This window comes from Epinephelus lanceolatus, chromosome 9 (genome assembly GCF_041903045.1).
Source record: "Epinephelus lanceolatus isolate andai-2023 chromosome 9, ASM4190304v1, whole genome shotgun sequence".
Taxonomy (NCBI): Eukaryota; Metazoa; Chordata; class Actinopteri; order Perciformes; family Serranidae; genus Epinephelus; species Epinephelus lanceolatus.
In genome coordinates this window covers 43,064,416-43,092,037 of record NC_135742.1, presented here as the reverse complement: position 1 = coordinate 43,092,037, position 27,622 = coordinate 43,064,416, and the positions used below count along the sequence as shown (strand labels likewise).

Genomic DNA, 27,622 nt, shown 5'->3' with positions numbered 1-27,622 from the left:
AAGGGCGGCTGTGGCTTAGAAGGTACAGCGGGTCGTACACTAATCAAAAGACTGGTAATCCAATATTGACAAGATGGAAGTGATAACGTGTTGCACACCACCAACCCCAATCTGTGGGTAAACAATACATAACTCTTTAAGAGTGGACACTGCTGTTTCTTTCCAAAATATAGCCAACAGCCAACTGTGTGTGTGTGTGTTTTTTTTTTAAACAACTTATTTAACCCAAACTTTATCTCTATGATCATTATTTTGTACCTAAACCTAACTGAACCTTAAAGCTACTGTAGGTAACTTTTACAAAATAATATGTTTTTGTCATATTTGCTAAAACCGTTACTATATCCATCTACATCTAAGACATCAGTCTTCTTCTGTGGGAGTGAAAGTTAATGCAAGGTCTTTGTTGATGGTCTTCCTCTGTTTACTTGTCTTTGTTGTGAATGGTTGGTTGTTTTTGTTCAGGCACAGTGGATTCTAGCGAATGCCTTTAGGAGCAGGAGCCATAGGAATCTGTCTCATGTACCACTGTTAGGATATAGTGACAATTTCACCAAAGATGACAAGAAGTTTTTATAAAAGTAACTAGTGATAGACAATAATGTCTTGTGTTGTTCTGAGAGCATATTTTGTTGTCCAATGTTGTTATTTACGGTGGCTGACAGGGACAAACGCAATGCAAATAGAGAAACATGCTGCATATACAGAAACACACTGCAAATAGAGAAATGCGCTGCATATGAGAAAACAAATGCAATGGGAGACGCTGCATATACAGAAACGTGCTGCATATACTGAAACGCGCTGCAAATAAGAAAACAAATGCAAAAATAAAATGCTGCATGTACACTCATACAACAAAAGTGCTCCAGGCCTCCAGGGGCAGTGCTGAGCTTCCACCCGAGAGACAGACGAGTGAGCGAGAAGAAGAAAGTTATGTTTGGAGGAAAGTTGGAGCCGGGACAGGCAACACAGAAAGGTACATATTCCTTTTTATTTTTCTTTCTTTCTTGTTTTTCACATGTGGCCCTCATCTTTTACTGTATAATGAAAGTGAAGCTGATTTACACAGCTGATGTTAGCATGATAGAGTAGTGTGTCAGTAGCAGTAATGTTAGCTAACGTTACTGTAACTAATGTTACTTTACTTTATTGATCAGTGACAGGCTTTTGAATAAGAGGAAGGTGGAGATAGGTGAAAGGGAGAGCAGAGAAGGTGTGTAAAAAGAAATGTAACAGGCAGAGGTGCAGAGGGCAAAAAGAAGTTAAGCCATGAAGAGATGACAACTCGATTGCAGGTGAATAACGGTGAGAGCACAGGGAGATGGTAATCAGGTAATAGTATTGTTTAAATATTTAGGAAAACTAACTATCCATTGTCTCTGACATAACCTCGCCGACCTTGCAAACTCTCCTCTTTTTCCCCCCTCAGATGTAACGTTACTGTCCATTCTGTGGCTCTACCGTGACAGCTTCCCCAGGCTTTTGTTGTGTGTGCGGCAAAAACATTAAATTTCTAAAAGATGTGGCAAACAACCCACCAGAGGAGATGCCCACCAGTGCACATCCTAATGCACAGCCAAGCACTTGTGCAGGTACATAGATCTGTAGTTGTAGTGCAGAAAAAATAAGCAGTTACAAGACTGTTTAAGAGTTCAAATTGTGCTCTTGTACTCTAATGGATCTCGGTACTATCTTGCTTGCCTAATTCAGTTACAAGCATGTTAACTGTGTTTCAAAATGACTTGCAAAGGTCAGTGATGAGACCTTTAGTGAGCTTAAAGGTGATCTGCTCATTTTCCAGTTTTATCCTCAGACTCCACGAGAGCTTTGCATGAATCTTAGTCTTAAAAAAACTTTTTTGTCTTGTACTGTACCTTTATGCAGCCCCTCAGTTCAGCCTTTTTCTGAAACTGTTTAAGCCACAAAAGCTATTTAGATCCTGATTAGCCCACTCTGTCCTGCTCCTTTGCTTCTGGAGCAAGGGAAACAAACTATAGAAACCATGCGCTTGTGAGCATATTGAATATTGAATATGTCGACTCGTGAGATGACATCAGCTGGCATTCAGAGCAGTCTGAGGCTTGTGCTTTCTACTCACAGGGATTACTTCATATGTTTACCCCATTATTTGAAACTTTGGCCATGTATACTATGAGCAGCTGATATTTTAACATTATATACATGTATATTATGTATATGTGATGAGGAAAAATGCATGCATGCAATGCAATGCATGGTAAGTCCCCTTTAAAAAGAGTTAATAAAGGAGTAATGAATAAATAAAAGAGTAATTAATGTCTCATTTCTGTCTTTTCTTATTTTCATTGTAGCAGCAAGGTCTGGTGTAGAGTCCTTTCTTAAATTTAGGGAAATAAAAGAGAGGGAGAGAAAGACATTCTTTTGACACATCTTAAGTCTAAGAAGGAACAGAAAACAGTGAAGGTATGCTCACACACCAGTGACCATGTAGACTTGTATAAAGTCTTATATTATTAAAGATTATATAGATGTGTTACATTTTATTGATTTCCATTTTCTTCTTTTTCTTTAGATGGAAATACTTCTGAATCAGATCCTCTTCTGTGGGGCTGTCCAATGCTGACCCTGACAAACAAGGGGAGAAAAAGATAAAGAGACAACATTTTTCAGCAAGAACAGGCTGCAGCACATTATCCAGTCTGCTAAGAAGACCTTCAGCTGCAATCTGCCGTCTCTTGTGGACCTGTACACACTGGGCCTCATTCTGCAGTGTGTTTTTATGGTGAATTTATTTGATTTGATTTTCCTTGTTTTTAGAAATTTAATATAAATGTCATGATAATCTGTTTCCTATGTTAGGCTCTTTTGTTTCATTTTTATGAATGTATTGTGTTAGATTATTTATCATTATCATTGCTATTATTTATTTTTATCATCATAATCATTGTTGGGTGAAAGTCCTTGCTGGATGTAATCACTTTCACCTTCATTTTTTTAATCCCACTCGTGCATGTTTCCTATAATTGCGGTGAGCCTCTGATCTTGGATTGTTGCAGCCCATGGAGTTTTTATTGTAAGTAACAAAAGTGTCTTTTCTGTCCTCCTCTCAGACTTGGGCAGTGCAGCGTTGTGTCCGCGGTACAGACTGAATGGGAGGAGGTGGCGCTCAGCGCTGATAGACAGCAGGCAAATCAGAGAAGACATTATTTCATGATTGTTTCACAGCGGTTCAGCTCTAAACACTAATAGATAATATTTAATTTTATATTCCAAAAACTAATATCAAATTATTTATGATATGAGCTGTTAAAAGTCTGTAATGAATAAGTCTACAATATAATCATGAGCTCTGTATTATACATTAAAAAATGTTCAGAAAAGTAGGCGTCCGAACTGAAACCTGGGGTGTCCCGGAAAGTAACGTTAGTTACAGTAACGTTAGCTAACATTACTACTACGTACACACTACTCTATCACGCTAACATCAGCTGTGTAAATCAGCTTCACTTTCATTATACAGTAAAAGATGAGGGCCACATATGAAAAACAAGAAAGAAAGAAAAATAAAAAGGAATATGTACCTTTCTGTGTTGCCTGTCCCGGCTCCAACTTTCCTCCAAACATAACTTTCTTCTCCTCGCTCACTCGTCTAGCTCTCGGGTGGAAGCTCAGCACTGCCCCTGGAGGCCTGGAGCACTTTTGTTGTATGAGTGTACATGCAGCGTTTTGTTTGTGCATTTGTTTTCTTATTTGCAGCGCGTTTCAGTATATGCAGCACGTTTCTGTATATGCAGCGTCTCCCATTGCATTTGATTTCTCATATGCAGCGCATTTCTCTATTTGTAGTGCATTTCTGTATTTGCAGCACGTTTCTGTATTTGCAGCATTTTCCCTTTGCATTTGTTTTCTTATATGCAGCATGTTTCTGTATATGCAGCGTTTTCCCGTTGCATTTGTTTTCTTATATGCAGCATGTTTCTGTATATGCAGCGTTTTCCCGTTGCATTTGTTTTCTCATATGCAGCACGTTTCTACGTATGCAGCATTTTCCCGTTGCATTTGTTTTCTTATATGCAGCATGTTTCTGTATATGCAGCATTTTCCCGTTGCCTTTGTTTTCTCATATGCAGCACGTTTCTACGTATGCAGCATTTTCCCGTTGCATTTGTTTTCTCATATGCAGCTTGTTTCTCTATTTGCAGCACGTTTCTGTATTTGCAGCATTTTCCCTTTGCATTTGTTTTCTTATATGCAGTGCATTTCTCTATTTGCATCGCGTTTGTCCCCGTCGGCCACCGTATGTTAGTGCTTTAAATAGATTTCATGGGCTCAGGTCAGCAGTAAAATTCAAAATGATGCATGGTAAGTAGGTAATTGAATAAATCATTAAATGCATAGATTTAAAGGAAGTTTTTACTAAGTTCAAAAAGAATATTTTCAGTAATTAGATAAGATGTAAGGGCAGCACGGTGGTGTGGTGGTTAGCACTGTCGCCTCACAGCAAGAGGGTTGCCGGTTCGATCCCAGGTGTGGGAGCCCTTCTGTGCGGAGTTTGCATGTTCTCCCCGTGTCAGCGTGGGTTCTCTCCGGGCACTCCGGCTTCCTCCCACAGTCCAAAAACATGCAGATTGGGGACTAGGTTAATTGATAACTCTAAATTGTCCGTAGGTGTGAATGTGAGCGTGAATGGTGTTGAATGCTGTCTCTATGTGCAATAGTCTGGCGACCTGTCCAGGGTGTACCCTGCCTCTCGCCCGATGTCAGCTGGGATAGGCTCCAGCCCCCCCCGCGACCCTCAAGAGGATGAAGCGGTTAGAAGATGAATGAATGAATAAGATGTAAGCAGCAGTAAATACACCAATACAACAATAATAATGCAGGCACATAAATAAATATGCACTAGTTAAATATGACATTTCTAAGCATATGTTTATTATTTGCTACAATTTAAGAGCAGCAACATTTTTACTGTGGTAGTGATTTTACTGAATTTTGAATGTGCTGTCTTTATCTTGAAGGCATTTACAACCTAAAAATAACCATTCTTTTATAAATTGGTAGCAAAAACATTTTAAAAGCTATTTTTCAATATTCTGTGAGACAGTGAATACCAAATGAAAAACAGCACAAAAACATCATTTTAGCAGTGTACGCTGAGTGACGCAGGGCACTTTCAAGAGCTCTACAGCAGTGCTGCAGGGAGTGGGAATAGGGGTGAGGGGGTGTACATAACAAATTACCACCTCTTCTCGCCCTTGACAAGGTTCCTGATTTTGAACAGCCTATTCTTGACAGTGCTCCTCTGAGAACTTGCCTTTTGTGTTGGGTTAACAATAGGAACATGTCGTTAGTTAAGGCTAAACTCAATTGCAACCTTGCTCGCTCTTAAATATATCTCCTATGTAGTAATCCATCACAGCAGGCAGCAGCTCTTAAGTGAACCGCTTGGTTTCCATGAATTTACATGTGAAACAGTTTGCCTGTGCTCAGTGCTTATAGACATACTGATTATGAAGGAGCTGAAGAAGAAATTAATGTAACTCTTAGCTTGACTCAAGCAAAAAGAGTAAATTCTTCAGACACTGAAATCACTGCATAGCTTTTTATTCACCAAACCCTGAAAGGGAAAACACATCAACGTCTGACAGCTGCTGGACCAGGTAAACCCCTATCCTACCAACATATTTAACATATAATTTGTACAAGCTGGATAGGACAAGCTGGTTAAAAAAGCTGACTCAGTGCTTGGCAGGGGACTGGACCCACTAAGAACTGTGGTAGAGGGGGGCACATTGAACAAACTGAAAGCTGTAATGGAAACAGCCAAATTCTGTTCTTTTTCATCAACCCAACCACATGCATTTGTTGTTGAAGGAAACGTCAATTCGTAGTGTTATACTTACGTAGTGTGTTTATTTTGAAAGACTCTATATGCGAACCCTACATATCTTATGAAAACACAAGTGCATTTTGAAAACATACAATGCATATTACAGGCAGAAGTTGACACGGCATCCCAGAACGTCAACAATCAATACACCCACGGTACTCAGCACGTCATATGTCAACATGATCAATATGTCCATGATCAGACGTTGATGTGAAATGTGAGGAGGTTGGAGTGTGTGGATTGTGTGTGTTGGATTTCTGTATGAATGTAGAGCCATACCATAATGTTTTTTTCTAAACCTAACCACGTGCTTTTGCTGACATACCAGCGTTGGTTGCAGCATCCCAGAATGTCAACAGCAAATGCAGAAGCATATCTAGTGCATAATATGTAGACATGACAGTCCACTGAAAAGACTTGGTGACTTGATGATGACTCGCTGTGAGGGTCCAAAGGACAGAGGGATGTCGTATGCTGTAAAGCCCTCTGAGGCAAATTGGGCTTTATAAATAAAATTGATTGATTGATTGATTGATTGATTGATTGATTGGTTGGTTGGTTGGTTGGTTGGTTGATTGGGATGAGATCATTTTGGGATTGCAGATTGCAACCAGCTGAAACTTCTCCTGTTTAGAATTCCTTCAGTGTTAATTTTTCAGGAGGTTTTAATCAGGAGCCAAAATATCCACAGAGGTCTCTTCCTCTTTAAAACAAACTGACCAGGTGATTCAAACTGGTAAAACAAAAACACTGGATAAAGCTGTTTCACGTTAAAAAAATCTGACACTGCTTGTGGCTACTAACTTTGGTGACCTTCACGAAACATAAATGGCCCTATCTAGAGTCATTATTTCTGTTCTGGGCTACTGTAGAAACATGGCAGTGCTCTCTGTAGAAGAGGACCTGCTACCTTTGTAGACATAAACAGTTCATTCTTAGGTAATAAAAGGACAAAAGTTCTTATTTTCAGGTACACTAAAGAAAACAAACTTAATATTTTAGATTTAATTTCTGCCAATATATTCCCCTAAATCTTACACACTGGATATTTAACGCTTATTTACTAGTCTTTGATTCTGGTATCATTTAGTTTTCAGTCATTTTAAGTAAACATTATTTGTGTTATATTTATATAGTAAAACCAACCAGCCATTCAAACATCTTTGTCTTTCAATACAAAAACAGATAGAGACCTTGGTTTCAGTATGACCCTCTGTCAAAATAAAGGTTGAATAAATGTAATTCATATGAAAGCATCCCTTTTAGGCTTAGATTTAGATTTAAGACAACAGGAGCCATTTTTATTACCTCTGTGGAGCTTTGGAGCGACATTGACTACAAGACCCATAAGCCTCGGATGAGGTGGGCAAATTGCTTGCTCTTTAAATACCTCTAAACTACAGGAAATGTGCTCCTTCAGCTCAGGCTCTGGCTGGCCATCCAGGCCATAGCAACAGGACTGGAAGCTACTGACTCAAGTGAGGTGTCAATGGAAAGGTCAGGAGTTTGCCCGCTGCCAGTTGGTTTGTCTATGTGCAGAACAGCGAGAAATTATGGATAATATGTGTAGAAATATGAATGTTTGAAATGATGCAATGGCAGTTGGTGGATATCCGTGGATGGGGAAATGAAATGGAAGCTGTGTAATTTGTGATTCATTCTGGATAAAATGGGTGTGTGGATTATGACAACATTTTATAGGTGAGTTATAACTTTTTGTTTATTGCCTGACAAAAGTGTTTATTGAACCTGCTGTGGTGGTTGTATCTTGAAATAATGGTACCGTAAGGGGTGTAGCTTTCAAATAATATGCCATAAGACTAAACCGCTTAAACAACAAAAAATCAGCAGTTGTTTTACATATCATAATGATCAAAAATCACCTCAGGAGGGCCCATGGGTGGGTGGTCAGATTTCTAATTAAGGCAATGGAGCGCTATGGCACAGAGGAACGAGATATATGAGGCTATGGACATATACACAATACTGGTCAGGATCATTGATGATTTTTGTCTTTTCGTGTAACAAAAAAGAACAAACAAGAACTGGGAAAAACAGAACTACAGACTTGTATTTTTTAATGGTAATTTAATTATTTAATCTACAAGCTAAGGTATGGATTCATTGAGAGTTGCACATTAGGCCAGCTAAAGTCAATAGTTTATTCACACTTTTTTTCAGCACCTTTTAAAAAAGATTTACAGTCCAAACATTTTACAGTGCAAATATGCTGTAAACCATGCCAAACACTTTATCAAAACCCCTTTCAAATAATCCTTGAGCCACACTCCCCTCTGAGAATTTGGAGAGAGATCTTAAAAGTTTTTGTATACATTTCATAACAACAGAAAATGGGAAATAAAACAGACTAATTTTGGTTTCCTCAAATCTCTTTTCCTTACCTATCTGGTCTTATCACAAATTTATGTTGAACATAAATTTATTGCGTTATTAGTGTGGTGATGAGAGATGGGACACCAGATGTTGAAGTGTAGATTTATGCCAGAATCACATTCATTTTCAAGGCCACAGCAGACTGGTTGGTAATTAGCTGTGATATAAGAGGCCTTTAAAAAACCCACAGACATCATCCTGAAGAACGAGCAAAACACTGAGGAGAGAAAAACAATTGTGAATGTGTGTATTTCCTAAACACATTAGCAAAATGAGAACATAATTAAAAGCAACTGTGTCTCTTTGCTTAGCAATTAATCTACCTTATTTCAGTGCAGTCAGGGGGCATGTGCTAGTCCAGTCTCTGTAGGCAGTGAGTACAATGACAGGCACCATGTGAGATAGGTCTGACTATACAACACTAACAACGCAGTGACAGCACAGTGAATACTGAGAACTGAGCTCAGTTTAGCATCTCTACCTGCGTGATTGGAAAAAGAATATATTTCTGGTATTTCTGGTCTAGTGTTATTTCAAGTGGTGGTAATTGCAAAGTGGACATTTAGATGTCATGAATTGATCATTCAGCTGGAGTGGAAGGAGACATAAGGACAGAGGGAGAGAGCCCTCTGAGGAGCACAGAGGAAATGGCTGCAGAGGCATCAGCGAAATGTGAGGGAACAAGGTTATCCCCCCTGGAAGTGTGTCAGTTGGCGAGGGGTGAGGAATGGCGGGGCTGTTCTCCCATTATCGCCGTTTAGGTCACGGCAGATCAGGGTCAAGGGGAGGGAGATGAGAGGGAGAGGGGAGGGAGGAGGACCACACCTGGTGAAGGCACGCTTCAGGAGAGTGGTGGAGCACGCGCTCTGCTAACACGAGCCAAGAGAAGCCAAAGTGGAAAAGTTTAGGATGAGCTGCACAGCCAGTTCTGGCCTTGACGTGTGTCCTAACTGACGTAAATACAGTAGGCCAAAACCAAACTGATGTGTGTGTACAATACAGAGGGGAGGAGGATGGTTGGGGGGGATGCATGATTTTGGATTTTTTTTCTGACAATATGCCTCCAATTTGCATCCAATATGCCAGTGTTATATATCAGTATCTCAATACTACCTAATTTTAATGATCATAAAGTCTCTTCTGTAGTGGGATTAACATCAGACTATGCATGTATGCTCTTATCATGATAGCCCACTAGCGGATGGAGACATTAAATACAATACTTTTAAATGTACTGTATGTAATACTCATTTATTGTGCTAAATAAGAAAAAACATGTTGGCGGATCATTTTAAAGCCAATATTGGCCAGTACCGATGACGTGCCGATATTATCATGTATCCCTAGTGGGAAGGTAATCACATTTTTTTACAACACCATTTGAATCAGGGAACAGGTTAAAACAATGTTAATGTTACACTTTGTATTGCTTAATTCAGCAAAGCCATAATATATAATCAAAATGTTCTCCCTCCACAGATAATACATTTCTCAAGTGGAAGAATCTGGGGCCAGAGACAAATGGTCATGTACATGAACTGTATATCTGAAAGCAACATTTACTACATGTCAAATACTGCAGGAAAAATACTGAGAACTTCACTATAAATCATATACATATATATATATATATATGTAGTAAACGTTGCTTTCAGATATACAATGATCCACAGCTAGATTTACAATTTAGGAGGAGATGTCAAAAAATGTGCTTCTGTGTGTCCTGCAAGTTTGTGATGACTGGACAAAAAAAAGATATATATATATGTATATATATATATATATATATATATAGCAACGTTTACTACATGTCAAATACTGCAGGAAAAATACTGAGAACTTCACTATAAATCATATATATATATATATATATATATATATATATATATATATATATATATATGATTTATAGTGTATTTACAGTATTTACAGTATTTGACATGTAGTAAACTTTGCTACATATATATTACATATATATATATATATATATATTTTTTTTTTTTTGTTTTGTTTTTTTGTTTTTTTGTTTGTCCAGTCATCACAAACTTGCAGGACACACAGAAGCACATTTTTTGACATCTCCTCTGTTGGACAAAGTTTGTCAAAAGTTATAAAAAGCTTGTTGAAATCTCGTTGCATTTTAAAGTTTTTGACCAATAAACTTTAGAAGGGATGCGGCTTTGCACATAAAGACTTCCTCCATAATCAATGGGCGAATCATGAAGGAACTGTCTATATAAATACTAGCAAAATACCCTGAAAGTTTCTTTCAAATTGAACACCAGTGGGTGCCACAAATACAAAAAAATGTGCGTGGTGTAAGACAAATCAGACTTTAAATCAGATAGTTTGTCAATTCATTACAAACTTGCAGAATATGTTTCATAATAATGTTGAACCACGTATGTAAAATGACTTCGAAATCAGGCAATAGGGGGCGCCACCAGTTCCAAACAATTGCACTGGGCTTTCATAAAATGTGTCAATAAATCAGTGACAGTTTGTTATTGACATCTCCAAACTCAGCGGATATTTTTCACTAAGCCATTGAAGCATGTCCCCAAATGTCTCTGCAACTGACCAATAGGAAGTGACAGTATTGCCAGGCAAGTTTGTGATCCAGCGTGGATTTGGGCATGGGTAGGGGGATGTGGGGTGGATTCGCCTGGCTGTCACTTGGAAATATCAAAAATGGTGCGATATTTTCCATATATACCCTCAAAAAGGCAAACCCATGTCTATCATTGTTTTCTGTTTTTGTAAAATACTATCAATAGAAGTACAGTCCTTCTACATCACGTATCAGCTTAACCAGAGTTCAACAGAAATGCATTGCATCTTTTCTAACTTGATATGAGTCATGCACATGCACACTGTGGCATATTTACATCATGCAGTACAAAATATTCTTCAAACAACTTTGATGGCTGAATCAGCTCTCTGTGTTTTTGGACATTCACAGGTTTGATATCAGAAGTGTTCCATTAGTTACACACAAGTGACGCAGAACATTTCCTCAACTGAAACAAGGTCGTTTGTTGAAATAATAAGCAATAGCATTGACACAGAACTTCTCAGTGTGTATGCTAAGCAGAGAAAATACAGGAATACAAAAGACTATAGTAGAAAAGTTATAAAAAGCAGCACATGGCCATGTCTTGCTTCTTAGATCAGCAATGATTTGGCTTTGTTTTTTAAAGGTCATACTGTATCACAGCCATGTAGGAACAATTTGCCACATTTACTTTACAGTCATTTAGAAAACTTCCCTCAGCTGAGCATTCAAAGAAGATCTAACATCCAAGAATTGATTATCAGCTGCCAAGGGGCTGGGCCTTCACAAGCAACCCAGTCTCACTCCAAAGTCGTCGATATTCAGCACTTGGTCTTCCAGCGTCAGACACAAACAAAAAAGCCGTCCTTTCACATTGGCATGATACGTGGCCAGGCGCCATTATGTTTTTTGTGTGTTAAAGTAAACTGTTCAACTTTATCATGGTCTGATGGATCTTTTTTGGTGTGGATCATGATAAAGTGGATCATTAGGAGAGGTATATCACATGAGGTTCCCTGGTATTGCTAGTCTCGTGCCAATAGGGATTTAGTTGCTCAATTTGTGGCAAGTCACTTTTCAGAAATAAAGTTGCTAAGAGGGTCTGAAAAGTCATTAAATCTAGCAAGAAAGATGCCAAATGGGTAATGCAGTGGACAAACCAAATGCTCTAGAGAGGGCGTTTTGATTTTCTACATTACCCGAAGACCACCGGAGGTTCACCGTAGGGAGGGTTGAGTGAGGGAATATTCAGTTGGTTGCAATCTGCAACTTTACCACTAGATGGCACTAATCTGGTTCATTACAAGTTGGTTATATGCCTCATCTATGGCTATCATTTCTATCGGTTACAATAACATTGCACCCACCAATGTAACTACTGAGATCTGAGAACATAGCATCATTGCTAAAACATGTCTAAGGGGTAAACTGTGATATAAACTGATGAACAAAGATATCTGAGGTGGAAACCATGTTAAGTTGTTGAGTGACTGTTATTGGTTGATGGTACATGCATGACTGCAATCAAAGCAATAGTCCCTCTGAGATTTGAGGTCCAGCTCAAGTCTTATCCTTGTGCGTGAGACATCTATGTGTTTTATCAGAGAGAAAGAGGATGTTGGACTTTAGGTACAGATAACACAATCACAGTGGTTGGCATTTGTGAAGGGCAGTGTCTGAAGCTGTGTGCCAAGGTGAGACCAGAAACACCAACACATCAGGAAAATAAACACCCTTCATACTGATACTCATCGCAGGTCCTACCCTTTTATATAATCGTGTATAAATCCATCGTCCAAGCCCCCACCCCCATCCAAGCCCGTCAGTGGTGTTGTTGTGCCCAGGGGAATCTGCAGCCTTGACTGGCTCTGATCTGATAGAGGCTTGTTCGGGGGGGTGGAAGGGTTAGGACAGCCTGTCAAAATTCCCTCTGTCAGCCTTGAGGAGATGAAGTGATGCCTCATGGACCTCCGGCCCACTTTGCACTCATGATGCAATCAGCAATTCTGCTGACAACCATCATTCACTGACAAGATGTATATGTTTGTATATGTGTTTGTGAGTGTGTGTGGAAAGGGTGACTGTGTGTTTAGGTTTAGTGCTGTATAATTTTAGCAATGCACCGGGCTGATATTGGCATTATATTAAAGGAACCATCCACCATTTTGGGAAATATGTGCCTTTGTTGTCAGAGTCAGAGGAGAAGAATGATGTAGGCTATTTTTCATCACTGTATGGCAAAGGTATAGGCAGTAGTGCAGTCAGCTGCCTGCTGTGGGTCTGTCATAGTGGTACAGGTGTAGCCCCCCTTGCTTCCAAACTGATATGGACATAATTCTAATATCTGTGTGGATATGATGAATTTAAGAAGGCTATTTTGTCAGTGATGTTTTCAGATCATTCAGCATTCCAACCTATTATTTGTGTGGCTCAAGTAGGAGTTAGCCTTCCATGCATTTTTCAATGACTCTTTTCAAAGTTAAGGAGAGATACAGGACTTAACTATTTAACTCTGGCCGGCACAGTAGTGCAGTGGTAAGCATCATTGCCTCACAGCAAGAGGGTTCCTGATGGGGGGCTTGTATCCCAGGGTAGGAGAGCCCTGGAATTGTGGGGCTATATTTGAGACAACTCTGAGCCTGCATGGCAACACACAGCACCATTGAAGTAAGCTCTGAAAACTTTATCGTTCTCATTTGGCTCATGGTAGTTACATGTCACATCATGTTGATGTAGCAATGTGAAATACGATCCAGAGTTTTCATGGGTGTTTTATTTTGAAAATTGACCAAATACTCTCGTCTTTTCTGCGCCTGACTTCCTGTTTGACTCATTTGGTCTGTGCAAATTGATGTACATCCGTTAGAAATAGACCCGGCGTGTATTTGTAGCAAAGCGGAGCGCTGAGCCGCTTATAGGCCGCGGCTGGTGGGGCAGCTTACATTCACTTGAATGGCCGCTATTAGCTCTGGCACCCGTGTCTCAGCTGGATCGCACCCGCCACTGATCCAGTGGGTTGCCATAAATGGGCCTGTCCCAGAGGCATTCAACTACCAGAGGGCTTTTGAAATCTTCTTTTTGAAGCCGCGTAAAATTAAATGCTCTGATTCAGGGTGCCATACTTGCAAATCGTGAGGGAGGAAAGCAGTAATTTGTGTCTGTTTGTATGTAACTGATTTGAGTCTTACCTTTTGTTTTCTTTTCGTATTGCGTATTTTGTATTGTTTTGCTTATCTGTAACTGTGTGAGTGTGAGAATTTTAAAAGAATATTTTGTCTGCACGATTTAAAATAATATCATCGCGTCCCTTTTTAGGTCAGGCTGAAGCTGTATCAGTCTTTGCCATCACTCGAAAGCAGAGCCGATGTTGACCTGAGTTCTGGCTCTTGCAGCATCGAGTTCTCTCTTAGTCAGTAGTCGGGTTTCCATCCACCTATTTTTATTCGCATTTTCAACAATTGCGATGAATCGGTATGAATCAGTGCATATGATTCATACCGAGTACGACCTGACAGATATGACTTGAACTAGTTAAAAGTATTCATGGACAGTTTTTATTTGGACAGCTTTGACAGAAGTATAGAATGGTTAACCACGTCAAAAGCCTTTTGCAAGTCCAAAAACACTGCTCCTACAACTCCTCCTTTGTCTAGATTGAATTTAATGTTATCAGTGAAGTAGCATCACGCTGTTTCTGTTGAATGATTAGCTCTGAAGCCGTACTGCATAGGATGCAGCAGTGCCTCAGAGTCCAGATGTGCAACCAGATGTTCAGCGACAATTTTTTCAGCTGTTTTAGAAATGACAGGTAGTATACTGATTGGTCTGTAATTATTTATGTCATGCTTATCTCCAGATTTGAATATTGGAGTTACAATGGCATGTTTGAGGGCACTGGGAAAGGTGCACTCCAAAACTGACTGATTTATAATCCGTGTGACTGGAGCGAGAAGGTCGTCTTTATGTTTTTTAAGGAAGACAGTGTCAAGTCCATGAATATCTCTTGCTCTGGTGCTGGTCAGGGAGGATAGAATTTTAATTACCTTTGCCTCAGTGGTGTGTTTAAGATTCAGTGTTGCTTCATCAGAGACTGTAATTTGGTGAATATGAGTTTGTGTGAAATTTTGACCCAGCTGTAGTACCGAGCTGATAAAATGGTCATTAAAACTGTTTGCTGTCATCTTGAAGTGTACCATTTAATTTAAATTGCGTGACTTCTCTTTTTGAGTCATGTCGCCCAGAGAGTTTATCGATGTTTTTCCAGTGTTTTACTTTTACCCTTTGCCTCCTTAATCATTTCAAGAAAAAAATTTGCTTTGGTTTTCCTGAGTTGCTGTATGACCTTATCCCTAAGCCCTTTATAGATCAAGCGATCTGTATTTAGACCCGTTTTTAGGGATTTTTTCAGGGCGGCGTCCCTTTTCTTCATCAGTTGCCATATTGAATCATTAAACCATGGTAAACTCTGTTTTGCCCTGTGTTTATGTGCGATTGCTTTTGTATATACTGTGATATATTTTTTTTAATCGCTGACAGCATAGTATCACAGGTCTATTCACAATTTATACCTACGGTTGTATCATTCCAGTTTGTTTGCCTTATTTCTTTTTCAAAATTCTCTCTATCTTTCTTTGGTATAAGTGCTATGTACCTTTCCCCTTCCCTGCTGTTCTTGTTTCTTAATCTCATTTTAGATAATTTTCTAATCACCAAAGTGAGATTATGATCTGATATACCAGTGATCAAATTGTAGGTTTTTGTTATACGGTCCGGTATTATTAGTAAAAATCAAGTCCAAGAGAGTTTGAGAGGATTATTATTATATATATTAATAATAATTTGTGTATTGTGTTCATTTTCTGAAACAGCAGGTTGTTGTTGTTGTTGTTGTCATGACCTGCCATATATGAGTTAATTTAACAGGTTTAAAACAGATCACCGCCCAACAGGCTGAAACACTTTGTGTTTATGTTAATTAATAAAGGTATCTTACTATGAAATCCTCTTTGAGTGAGAGGATTATTATTATATATATTAATAATAATTTGTGTATTGTGTTCATTTTCTGAAACAGCAGGTTGTTGTTGTTGTTGTTGTCATGACCTGCCATATATGAGTTAATTTAACAGGTTTAAAACAGATCACCGCCCAACAGGCTGAAACACTTTGTGTTTATGTTAATTAATAAAGGTATCTTACTATGAAATCCTCTTTGGAGTGTGCTGAGCAAAAGGTCAGGGGCAAACACATCCAAACGCCGTTCCACAAAGCTCAGACAGCACTATACCCTCTGCCTAGTTATCACCAATAAGCTCAGCATCCCTGACTGAATAGACTATCATGAAATCAGTTTCTATACTCACCTCATCTCATCTCTGCGTATAAAAAAAAATTAAGGATGGACAGAAAGATGGAGGACAGTCTGTGTACACTTGCATAACGTTCACATTTATTTGGTTTCAAGTCCTAACACATTCTAAACATGCTTTTAACACGTAATGGATCACATTCTTCACAGGTAGTTAAAGTAACAAGAGCAGACAAGAAATTTCTAAAGAGAAAAACATTTCAATGTTTCAATTGTCTGTTCACAGGTTGATGACAGTGTTTCTTCCCTGAGATATGTCAAGATTTTTCTACTCTTTTACTTCCCTCAAACTCTTCTTCATCTCATCTTGTGCTCCTGTATAACAGGGCTCTGACAGTGGTGCATCAACAAACTTCCAGCTCAAACTGGTGCCTCAGCAGACAAGACAACTGTGGCAAGATGTGGAGAGATGAAATCTGGAGCATACAGTTATAGAAAGAGTCTTCAGTGGTGGTTGTTTTGTTGAGTTGGACGAAGTGTTATGTGACCATCCATTGCTTTTCCCTTACGGATGGAGACGTGTTGAATCTGCTGACAGTGGTATCTCCACCTGTACTGACACAACTGCTAACATGATTAGCAAGCATGCTACAGAGTAGCTAGCAAATGTGTAGACGTAACAACTGATCTGAACACATGTGGTCAGCTGGAGATGCATGATAAACAGCGATGGTTCTCGGCTGTCCACTTGTGTGGATCACCGAAGCACATGTTAATACCAGGTCTAAACAGGCTCTCAATGTTCGATGCTGCACCTTTTTCTCCGTTTTTGCCAAAACAATAATAAGGCACCTTATTAACAGCTCTTTCTATAACTGTGTGCTCAAGATCTTATCTTTCCATTGCTCTAACAATGTTACAGCGCTAGGGTTGGACACATGTTGGTTTGTGTGTGCTGAGCTTCTATAGGAGAGATGGATGACGGATCCTTCCTGAACACAGCCACAAAAAACTGAAAAACCTTTAAAATTCTGCAACCTGGGTGTAATTTTTGCAAGTATGCAATAAGATGCAGGATTTTAGTTTGAAGGCAGATTGGTTTCTAAGATTACCCATCGCTGTGTGCTGACGTTCCACATTAGTAAGGCTGGAAGCTTCTCCTCTATGAGTCCAGCCCTAGTGATAACACTAGGGTAATCTGTCTGTGGTCGCATGCCACAGCGTCAGGGTCACCTGCGTGAGTGAAAGCACGTAAACACAAGGAGATGTCAGATTGACCGCAGTTACATTCTCTGATTGATAATCAGTCACAAGCTGCGTTGACAGAGTCCGATGTGATCCAGTCCCACTGTTACTGCTCTGCGTTACTTTTAACTGTCAAACCAACAAGCAACAATCATGGAGCACAATGGAAAAACACTGTCGTATCATGATGTTGTGAATACAGTGTACACAGCAAACAGCCACTCACAAGATAACGAGACGTATTCTGAAAAAGCCAACACAGGAAAATAAAGCATTGGTTAACTGAGCAAGAAATCATCACGTGAACGCTTAATCAGTACACTGACACTGTCATTGACATTCTTTCATCTTTGGTATTGGATTCATGATAACAGGGCAGGGGTGAAATAAAAGATGACGCTAATTTAACATGAAATTAAGCAAAAAAAAAAAAGGAGGCAGAGGATGGGGAGATTAAGAGTGTTCAGTGTGTAACATACTTTACAGCTTGAGGTCAGAGAAAATAAAAGCTGCTAACAGCAGTCTGAGGTAGAGAGGATTATGAGGCAAAATGTTACGCATTTAAAAAAAAGAAGAAAACAGGTATCAGAGCTTGTTAGAAAGCCGAGAGGTCACTGAGTGAAATAAGAGACACAAAATAACAGAACATTGGTGCAATGAAACCAATAAATAAGACAAAAAAATCACCTATTTGAAAGAAAGCAACATGATGACAAATAAAGAGGTAGTTTCAGTACAGAAATTGCAAATGACATATCCGTTGTCTGCAAAAACAATACAAATACAGAAAATAAAAAGAACACTTTCTTCAGCGCCTGTTTCAAAATATGACAGGTAGGAAGTCAGAGCGGTGGCAGTAAGGTAGCCGTGGTGAGTTCTGATTTTATGTTGATGATATTATTTGCTGCTACATTAAAGGAAAAATCCCCCTTCAGATCCTCTCTGACTGTCAGATCTCAGCTGTCTGTGATGTTCAGTGCATTCCTGGAGTTACTTTGAGATGAAGTGACTTTGTTGTTGACCACCCTGAACCTTTCCCTTCTCTTCTGCTGCAGTTCAAAGTATCCTACATGTCTCAGACTGTTTCTGTACATGCAAGTTGGATCAGTAAACAACAGTGCAAAATGACACTCTAGAAAAAGCCCTTGCTCTTTAAATTCTGACACCAACACCTGAGATTTATTCAAATATTTTTTTTTGTAAATGTATACCATGGAACTCAATTGTTGCCATTTTTCAGCAGTGGTAAAGGATTTAAGGGGGATTTTCCTTTTATGATACATCACATCATACAGACTTTATTACATAAAAATACATATCCCTGAGATTATGTGGTTGTAAGGGTCAGTTCAACGAGTGACCAAAAAAACACACCTTCCCACTTCCTCGTAGTTCTACCTGGCTGTTTTTTTTTGGTTTTTCTGCTTAGATTTTAATTTGTCTCTGAGATTTCTGCCTCCACCCAAAAACAAACTTCAATTCCCTTCAGCTCCTTTGTTTTGTAGTCTGACAAGATCATCCAGACGTCAAGAGCTCAACATCATGTTACGCTCTATTTCAGTCTGGACTTGGTGTCGCCCGAAACACTTTCTAGAAAGGAAAGTCCAATCAGGCCTATCAGTGATTTGTACTGTAGCTGATAATATAAGCAGCCACTCAGGGACTGCATTGTAGTTGATGATGTAAAATACAGACTGCAGCTTGCAGAATGGCGGCTCCCGAAGCAACAAGCTCTAACTAACATTAGTAGAGTCAACCCAGCAATAAGCAACATTATTGTAGAAATAGTCAATAACAACAAGAGTACGCAGTTGTTGAGTTTCCTCAGAGGAAAAGATGGTTGACATTCTTCCTACTGGATTTGACAAAAGCATGATTTATCAACTGGCTCTGTTGGTGATGAAGATGTTCCCCAGTGTTTTTTTAATGCCAAATAGCTGAAGGAGTTTGTGGCAGGACAGAGTCCAGACTGATACAAAGAGCGAAACAAAAATATTGAGCTCGCATCACCAGGCTATTTGTTTTGGTGTGGTGGCAGAAATCTCAGAGACAGACTTTTGAAAACCTGGACAAATGAAACTTGAACCTGACCCACTAGAGATAAGTGAGAAAATATTGTATGTTTCTTTGTAATTTAGGTGAAATGACCCTTTAACCTCAAAAGCCTGTATGCTGAATAATGCACATTTTACAAAATGGAGAGACAATATTCTCTACACACCCATCTTAACTGCTCTGGGGATCCTGGTGTCAGCAAATGAGTGTAAGTTCATTCAGGTTTAGAATCATAGATGGCTCCAAAACATCACATTTGCATTGTAAAATGATTCAAATAATACATAAAAGGCTCTGAGATGTCAGTATTGTCCATAAAAAAACGTGGCTGACATTGCCTGAATAATACTTCTTTTTTCATAAACTACAGTGTACAAGGGAATGAGTTAATAAAAATTATGTCCAAAGGAAAAAAAAAAATCATCCTATATTTAGAAAATGACAAGGGTCGTCTTCATCCCCCCACCCCTCCCCAACATAAAGACAATGAATATGTGAAAAACAACAAAACCCCCAAACATTCACATCATAACTACAAAGGTACATGAAAATGTATAAAAATCAAAAGATGAAAATAGGCTAACTGAAACATTAGAAAGAAGAAAACTGCATTGGACTGGTGTTGTTGTTAAGGCTGCACACAGAGAAGTGGATGGAAACAGGAGAGAGAAGCCACATTATTCTGAACGTGCCATTGCCTCTCGCTCTGTCCATCACCAATGCCAAGAGAAAATCCCCCCTGCATGTCTCACCTTCAAACTACATCCACTTTCACTGAATGAAGGGTGATGGAGGTGGGGACCTTGAGGGAAATAAAGTGGAAAAAGAAAAACACCTTCCTACAGAGGACCTACAATGTCCTGCAACCTACGTCTACTAATACTACAAGTACATCAGCATGGTCACTGAGGAACTCTTGAATGCAATACATAACACTCACTTTACCCTGTTAAGATTCAGGTCAGCAGGGACCTGAGAAAGAGGAACACACTAGGTGGGCAGTGGCCGAGGTCAAGGCTCAAGGTCTCCTAACCTCACCATTGTGTGCAAAAAAAGAGAGTTGTTGCGAGAACTGCATTTTGTCTGCATTTCAAATTGTTCGTATATCAGGAAACGGCAAAACACAACTTGAGGACACTTCAAGAGGTCGGAAATTATCATCTCGTACTTAAAAAATAAAGACCATTTTTTATGGCTTTTTTTTAAACAATGTGCATATCTGTCACAGAGGGTACACAAGCCTGACATAAGTCACCTAAATTCTCTAAATCTAGCCTGGATACACCGAGACATGACCGTATCAATCACACTGAATCTATCCCTTAAAGTGATAATCTGCAAACTTGGTATAAGCCAGATCATAAAAGAGATTTTGTTGGTTAGTCTTCTGGCAAGCCTTACCCAGTAAAAAATCCAGAGGACCAGATTTGAACTAAGTTTCAGGTCCACGCTTTCCAGTTCCCCTTGGATCTGGGTCAGGTCTGACTTAAACTACAACTGGTCTTTGGTCTGTGCAAAATTTTGATTGAACCTATTAAGACCTGAAAACAGTTCCTCTAAAACCGGTATGAGCTAGCCAATGACACTTTTGAATAGACCAATCAGCTTTTAATCTGGGGTTTTCCCAACCAGTTGGAAGGTGGATTAGCTAAGGGCTCTATTACGCTCAACATTAGATACAGAGACAGATGGAGCGTTCTGTCTGTACTTTGTGTTTATTTTGTCTGTATCTGAGCACACTTCCTGAAAGCTTGCAGATATGGATTAAACAGTGCAGTACCACCAGAGACCTCCTCCATCGTCGCATCGTTGTTTGTTGTGTGAAGCTTTTGACTCTGCCCTCTAGTACCATCCATTGACTGTGTCTATGCCATCATAAAAGATGGATGGAAGTATGAAAGCAGTGGCGTCTACAACGTTCAAATCGGACTAATCTATTTTCGTACGTAAAGGGAGTATAAATGAGCCTTAACAGAAACTAGCACTCTACACCAGCTTTAAATGAACTGGAGGCAGCAAACACTGATATATCTGTACCATGTTGGTGCAAAAAATGTATCAGCAAACACTGATACATCTTTTCCACCAACATGGAACAGATTCCGTTTCAGTTCCTGCACCTAATTCTGAACAAGTAGGAGCATTTCGATCAAAAATAAATTGGTTCAGAACCTGAAAAATTGATTCCCAGCTGGAACCAATAAATAGCAGGTTTTTCTTAAGCTATAGTGCGAACCGTGACGACATCAGTGAGCGTGTCATATTCTACAGGTTGGACAAAGAGGATGGAGAGGGCAACAACAGAGACAAGTGAGAAATCATTGGGAAAAAATGTGCATTACTGTGTTCATTACCAACACCCCATGCTTGTTTTTTGATTAAAAACAAGTATCTATCACAAGAGAACAAGAGGTTGCAGGTAATCAATGCAATCTGCCATCTCGCTACTACCAATCCACTACTCTCTACTACTGTTTACTACTGTTGTGCATTGTGCAATGCCCTATCTTGATGATGCACCCTTGATTACAATAGTTCTGATCAAAACAGGTGAAAACACAGGCTGGTTCACTACAAAGCACCAAGGTTCCAGGAACCCTGAATGGAACCAGTTCAAGAACCAGAGATTAATTGGTGGAAATGGGTATGAGTGTTTAGCACTTAATGTCGCCTCGGGTTTATTCGGCTCCTGTTCAGACTTGGATGCAGTTATTGTCAGTTTGGTTCTAGTAGGTCAGGTAAACATTCTTTTGACCAATGAGGACAACTCGCCGTTCAAAACTCCAAGTGTCATCTTTCTGGTTTTTGGTTTGTTCTGAATAAATTGAAGAAATGTAGACAGTACGGTGGACGTGAAACTGAAGTGATTGTGTGTTGAGAGCGGGCTACAATGCATCAAGTTCCTGGCACTGAAGGCAGCAGAGCCATCTGACAAGAAGCAGAGGGAAAACAAAGACTGGCAATCACATCTGCTCTATGCATATACTGTATGTGTGCACAAAAATGAGTGCATGTTTAGCAGCATTTAGAGTAAAATCCGGCAACATACTGGTCCGTCCAGCAGAGGGTTCTCCTCTCTAACACAGATTGATTCATTTCTTATCCTGATCCTTCATTGATAAGAAACCTTTTTTGTGGAACTATCAGCTCCCTACCCATCAATGGGTGTTTGAAAAAAGCATTGCATAACACTTTGGTCAAAAAAGAAAAACAATAAAACTAAAAACAGCAAATCTAGCTATCCACCCCTTCCCCTGCAATAAAGCCTTATATCCCCAGTCTATGATTGTAAAAAATACCCGTATGCTTCTTTTTCAACGAAGATCCCACAGATCCAACAACTGTCACCTTAACCTATGGAATGTTAAATTGACAAGACCGCCTCCCATAAGCAGGATGTCTGAGAGTCCATGCAGATAAAGTAGCTCAATTTTGTTAATTACTTTTGCATTCTCAGTGTAACAAAACACTGTTATTCAATCTTTGATTTATGCAGCTCCTCTGAACATTTAGTCTCTGATTGAGGTGCCAAAGCATCCACAGGGATTTGGATTTAGACTGGGCAACTCTTCATTTAACAGAAAGAAAAGGTACCTGAAAACAGCAACAACATTTTCCTGAGGTAGTCTCAAAACACTTGTCACATGTGTCTATCCGCCCCCATCTGAATAAAATAAACTCTTTTAAAGTCTAGCTCTAACGATAGCAACACTGACACATTGAGCAAACTGGTTACACACTTGTAAACTGCAAAGACCAATGCATCTACGAGCATTTGTTTTGTACAGAAGCATGTGCACAGTGTAAATCAGCATACATTCAGCTCTGTCGTGTAATAAATATATAAAGAAAAAAGTTACAAAAAACAAACTAGCTGCTTGTCACATTCACAAGACGGGAGACCCGGCCCTTGACTTGGGGGGTCAGGGGCGTCTAGTTTCCGGAGGAGGTGGTCACACAGGGCGACGGGCCGGTCCTGTAGCTGGTCAGGCTGGATTTGCAGGAGTGCAAGACTGCTTTGAACAAGAGGGGGAGCTGCTCCAAAGGGACATTCACCAGCTTCCCTGCAAACAAGTTAGGGTTAGACTCAGGGTTGTCTTAGCGTAGTTTGGCTAAAATAAACATTTTTACATTAGTTCCATTAGTATTACTGCAGTGAGTCATCGCATACTCTCTATTCTTTGACCAGAAATAATGCTTTCATTCATTAGTTTTACTCTTTTTTTTTGCTTGGTGTAAAATGTTGCCATCAGTGGAACTCAACACTTCCTGCAAATATTTCAAATTAAAGTCAAGCAGGACAGACAGGGATTATGTTGGAGGATTTTCAATGGGAAGCCACAGACTGTATAAATAATAGATGTAGCTACCATGATGTCATCCATTGGTTTTTGGACTGCCGTTTTGGGGCTTTGAGTTTGGCATTTTGGCCGTCGCCATCTTGGCTTTTCAGAGCCAGAGGTGACCATTGGTGCTTCTCAATATCAAGGAAGGAACCTTGAAAGGCTGAATTTCAAGGAGGCTACGTCATCAAATCTCACAGGGGGACTGTTCTAATGTCAAGGATCCTTTGAATTCTACCAAGGACCGAGTCCTTCCTTCAGAGAATTTTCAAGGATGCATGAGTGTATCATCAGCAGGCATGAAATACCCACAATTCTTTGCACACGATTTGCTGGAACTAAAAGTGGGGCCTCTTCAATGATGCACACCTAGGCACTTGCTAGCCTGTTTCAATGTGTGTTCACTGAATGCCAGGACGGAGTCTTGCCTGGCCTCGGTAAGACCCGACTTGGAAGGACCTGTCCTACCAAGGAAGCACCCTTGGTTTTAAGAAGTGCCACATATTTGGATGAGAGGGTCGTGCTGTGGAGGAGCGAGGGGTGGATCTGACTCACAAACTGTGGAGAAACCTCACAGACCGCCTTGTCAATCAAGCAGTGCCAACCTTACATAGTCATAACTTTGGGCCTTAATAAAATGTAAATGGGTAAATCACACCCGTACAGTTGTCTTGAATGCTGAAAGTTACATTTTAGAGACCAAAACTGTTTTTTTGTGCTGTAAACATGCTTATTTCTGCTGTCAAGTTGGCCATTTTAATATTGGGGTCTATGGGTATTGACTATTTTGGAGCCAGCCTCATGTGGCTGAGAGGCTCATAAGAGGAAGTGCAGTTTTTAGCACTTCATAATTGGCTTCATTTTTCAGCCCCAGAGGTTGCTGCTTGTGGGAAACATTAATGCAGGAAGTGTTGACTTTCACAGAAGCACTAAACAGAAAAACTTGAGGGAATATAAATATAGGTATGTCCTTTAAATGGTAAACTCTGTCACTCGCCTCACAGAGAGGAACGTTAGCAGCAACACATTCTCACTCCGACCTTGTCACATATCGACGTTTGGTCATGGACTTTCCACGTTGACATATGACATGCAGGGTACCCTGAATGAGTTGGCTGTAAATGTTTGGGACGCCCTGTCAACTTCAGCATGTTACATGCATTTTCTGTCTGCAAAGACACTTCTGTTTTCACAGCAAATGTACAGTTTGCATACAGTTTCTTTCAAAATAAGTTTTTTGTCCTTCAACATAAAATGCACAGGGTTTGGCTTTATAATCATGTGGGAAGGGAACACCAGCCTCCCAGGTTAAAGTCTGTGTTTGTTGGACCCGTCCACCAACCCTTTCACCCACCCTAGTGGGACTCTAGCCCCCTTAACTTATGTTGTTGTCCCGCCGCATTTTCCCCCAACGCTTCTGGGTGCTGTTACACAATATTGGTGACAGACTGCGTATCACACTGATATGACAGGGTGGCTTTTTTCCACTGGTGTCTGATGCCGGAAGTCACTGCCCAAGTGCCAGTATTTGATGACTGGGTTGCCAGGAGGTGTACAAAGGCTACACAGTAATTCCCCAAACAGTGCTGCATGTACAGTGCTGCATGTACAGTTCTGCCTCAGGGGTGTTTGCTATGTTTACATGTCTAATTCTGTATTTTTGCCTTTGTGCTGAACATTGCAGTAAACCATGGATGTATAAAGAGAACTGGACAGCATCTGAGGCACGGACCCGTTTTTTTCTATAAAAGTTGGTATGAAGCCAAATGGTTTGACTTCTGGGTGTAAAATTAACCAGATCTTCCGCTAGAGACTTAAGGCGGCCAAGCAACTTAAGTTTTGCCCTCTGTTAACTTGAATGGGGATAAAATGATTTATTTGTTTGGCTCCTCTAGACTTTTCAAATGTTATTATACTGAATGGATCAAATTCCAATAATGAGTCATTTAGCAGGGGTTGTAACATTTTTAAAAAAATTATGAAATGATTTACAGACATTTCTTTTAAAATGTAATTCTATGGGTAAAAGTCTTTTGGGGCCCCATGGCATCTTGTGACAGACCCACAAGTTGTAATTTAGTGGTCTAGCCATTATGTCAAATTGACTTCCAAGCATGGCACTGTGCCTGGGATCTTAAGTAACAGTCTTATCCTTTTTCTTTTCTATATGGTCATGGACATGGTCTGTTTTTTGTTTGTTTTTTAAAGCCCCTGAAGGAAAGAATTTTGTCTTAGGCCATTGGCTGTTGAAGCAGAATACCAGCCATTTATTTGGTTATGTAACGCTAGATGAAATCCCTCTAAAAAAAAAAAAAAAGGAAGTGGTGCGAGAAGAGGAATAACATCCAGAATTCTTACTAGTGTCTGAAACAAGAATTTATGTCTTAAGTTACCATTATCTAAAGGCAGCAGTGTTTATTACACCATACAACAGACTCGTGTAGAATTTCACAACAAAACTGCTGACCATTGTACTATACAGTAATCGGAGGCCTTACCTGCGATGCAGCGGATCTCCGGGAGACACATCATGATCTCAGGGAAGCGTTTGGGCTGGTGCGGGTATTTATACTCAGTGTAGTCCTGACACACATACCAGTAGCGTTTGTTGAGCTGCTCGAGCTGAGAAATGTTGGACAGTCCTCTGATATCTGCACAGACACAAATGAAAAAAGAGAGTCATATGGGGGATGCTGTAATGGTTAAGAAAAGCTTAAACTCAGTAAGAGCACAGCTTGCATCGTTACCTTGGTTGAGGAAGTTGATGGCTTTCATACAGGCATACTCCTCATTACTGATCTTCAACTGGTGGAATTTGCGAAACAGATATATCAACCTCTCCATCACTTCCATGCCATCCTCGCTGAAGCTGAGGAATCACAAACAGACACACATACTTGTCAATTATGCTGGAAAAATGTAAAATGTATATGAAATAATAATGTCTCCAAAGGGTAAGGGATTTGTACCATTTGAAGCTCTTTTCCAAACAAAACAGAAGATAGGTTTACTGTTCACAGGTTCACAGTAAAATCCACTGTCAAAAATTATAAAATCCCTCAAGCCCCATTATCTTAAGCTTCTATGCTTCAATGAACAAGGCAAAAATTAGGGAGGGAATATGTCAGATCGACTGAAAGTGCTTCACAAACTAATCCCACAGCTTTTGAAGTAGTTAGAAAGATTCGCAAGGTTTAATTCCACTCATCAAAGCTCTTTTCCCTGCCTTTCTGGCTCTCGTAGTGCCAATCTCTCTCACAAACTTTAGTGCTATCACTGTAAATCAGATATTCACTCCTAAAGTGCAGACAAATTAAGCAAAGCAGCAGAACAGCACTGTATATTAGGAGAATGTGTGTCAGGAGGTCAGATAATACCGGTCTGATTTACAGAGATCCAAATCCCCACACATCCTCTCTTACCGAGCACGGGACATGCGTGTATTTCACATGCCAGATGGTGCTAGCCACAGCGCTGCCCTGAGGAGTCCTCCCATTCACGGACCACTTCACTGGCCCTCTTCCAACAACAATACTTAACCATGCTGTGATAAAGAAAATATAAAACGTTTGGAGATACTGAGCTAACAGAGTGGAACGTCTCGCCTTTGTAGAGGATTGTTGTTGCACTGAAGAACATTTAATTCCTGATATCCACCTTTATACTTGGTGAAATATTGAATTGGCAAGGCTTCCACAGGCAAAATCTAGTGTTTAATATCTTGTGTATGTTAAGAGCCTCCACGAAAGAGAGGTAGGAGGCAATATGAGTCACTATAGGTCAGATATTACCAACATATATGAATAAGGGTAATTTCTTCAGTCATTTTTCTGATTTGTAATGCAGATGTT

The 27,622-nt window shown here is 39.8% G+C and overlaps 1 protein-coding gene and 1 long non-coding RNA gene across 3 annotated transcripts in view; one reads left to right on the top strand and one right to left on the bottom strand.

Annotated features, from left to right (window-relative positions):
* Nucleotides 1-938: 938 nt before the first annotated feature.
* On the top strand, nucleotides 939-2,757 carry LOC144464363 (uncharacterized). Its single transcript, XR_013492089.1, has 3 exons — nucleotides 939-979; nucleotides 1,433-1,595; nucleotides 2,555-2,757. It is a non-coding gene; the product is annotated as an uncharacterized LOC144464363 (long non-coding RNA).
* Nucleotides 2,758-16,247: 13,490 nt separating this feature from the next.
* The window catches only part of nr6a1a (nuclear receptor subfamily 6, group A, member 1a), a 139,381-nt gene continuing 128,006 nt past the window's right edge, over nucleotides 16,248-27,622 (bottom strand). For both annotated transcript variants that reach the window (XM_078170981.1, XM_033619950.2), the window contains 3 exons: nucleotides 26,519-26,640; nucleotides 26,270-26,422; nucleotides 16,248-23,492 (listed from right to left, as the gene is read on the bottom strand). In XM_078170981.1, coding sequence (XP_078027107.1) covers nucleotides 23,362-23,492; nucleotides 26,270-26,422; nucleotides 26,519-26,640 — 406 coding nt within the window. In that variant the 3' untranslated portion in view covers nucleotides 16,248-23,361. The remainder of the gene's footprint in view (nucleotides 23,493-26,269; nucleotides 26,423-26,518; nucleotides 26,641-27,622) is intronic.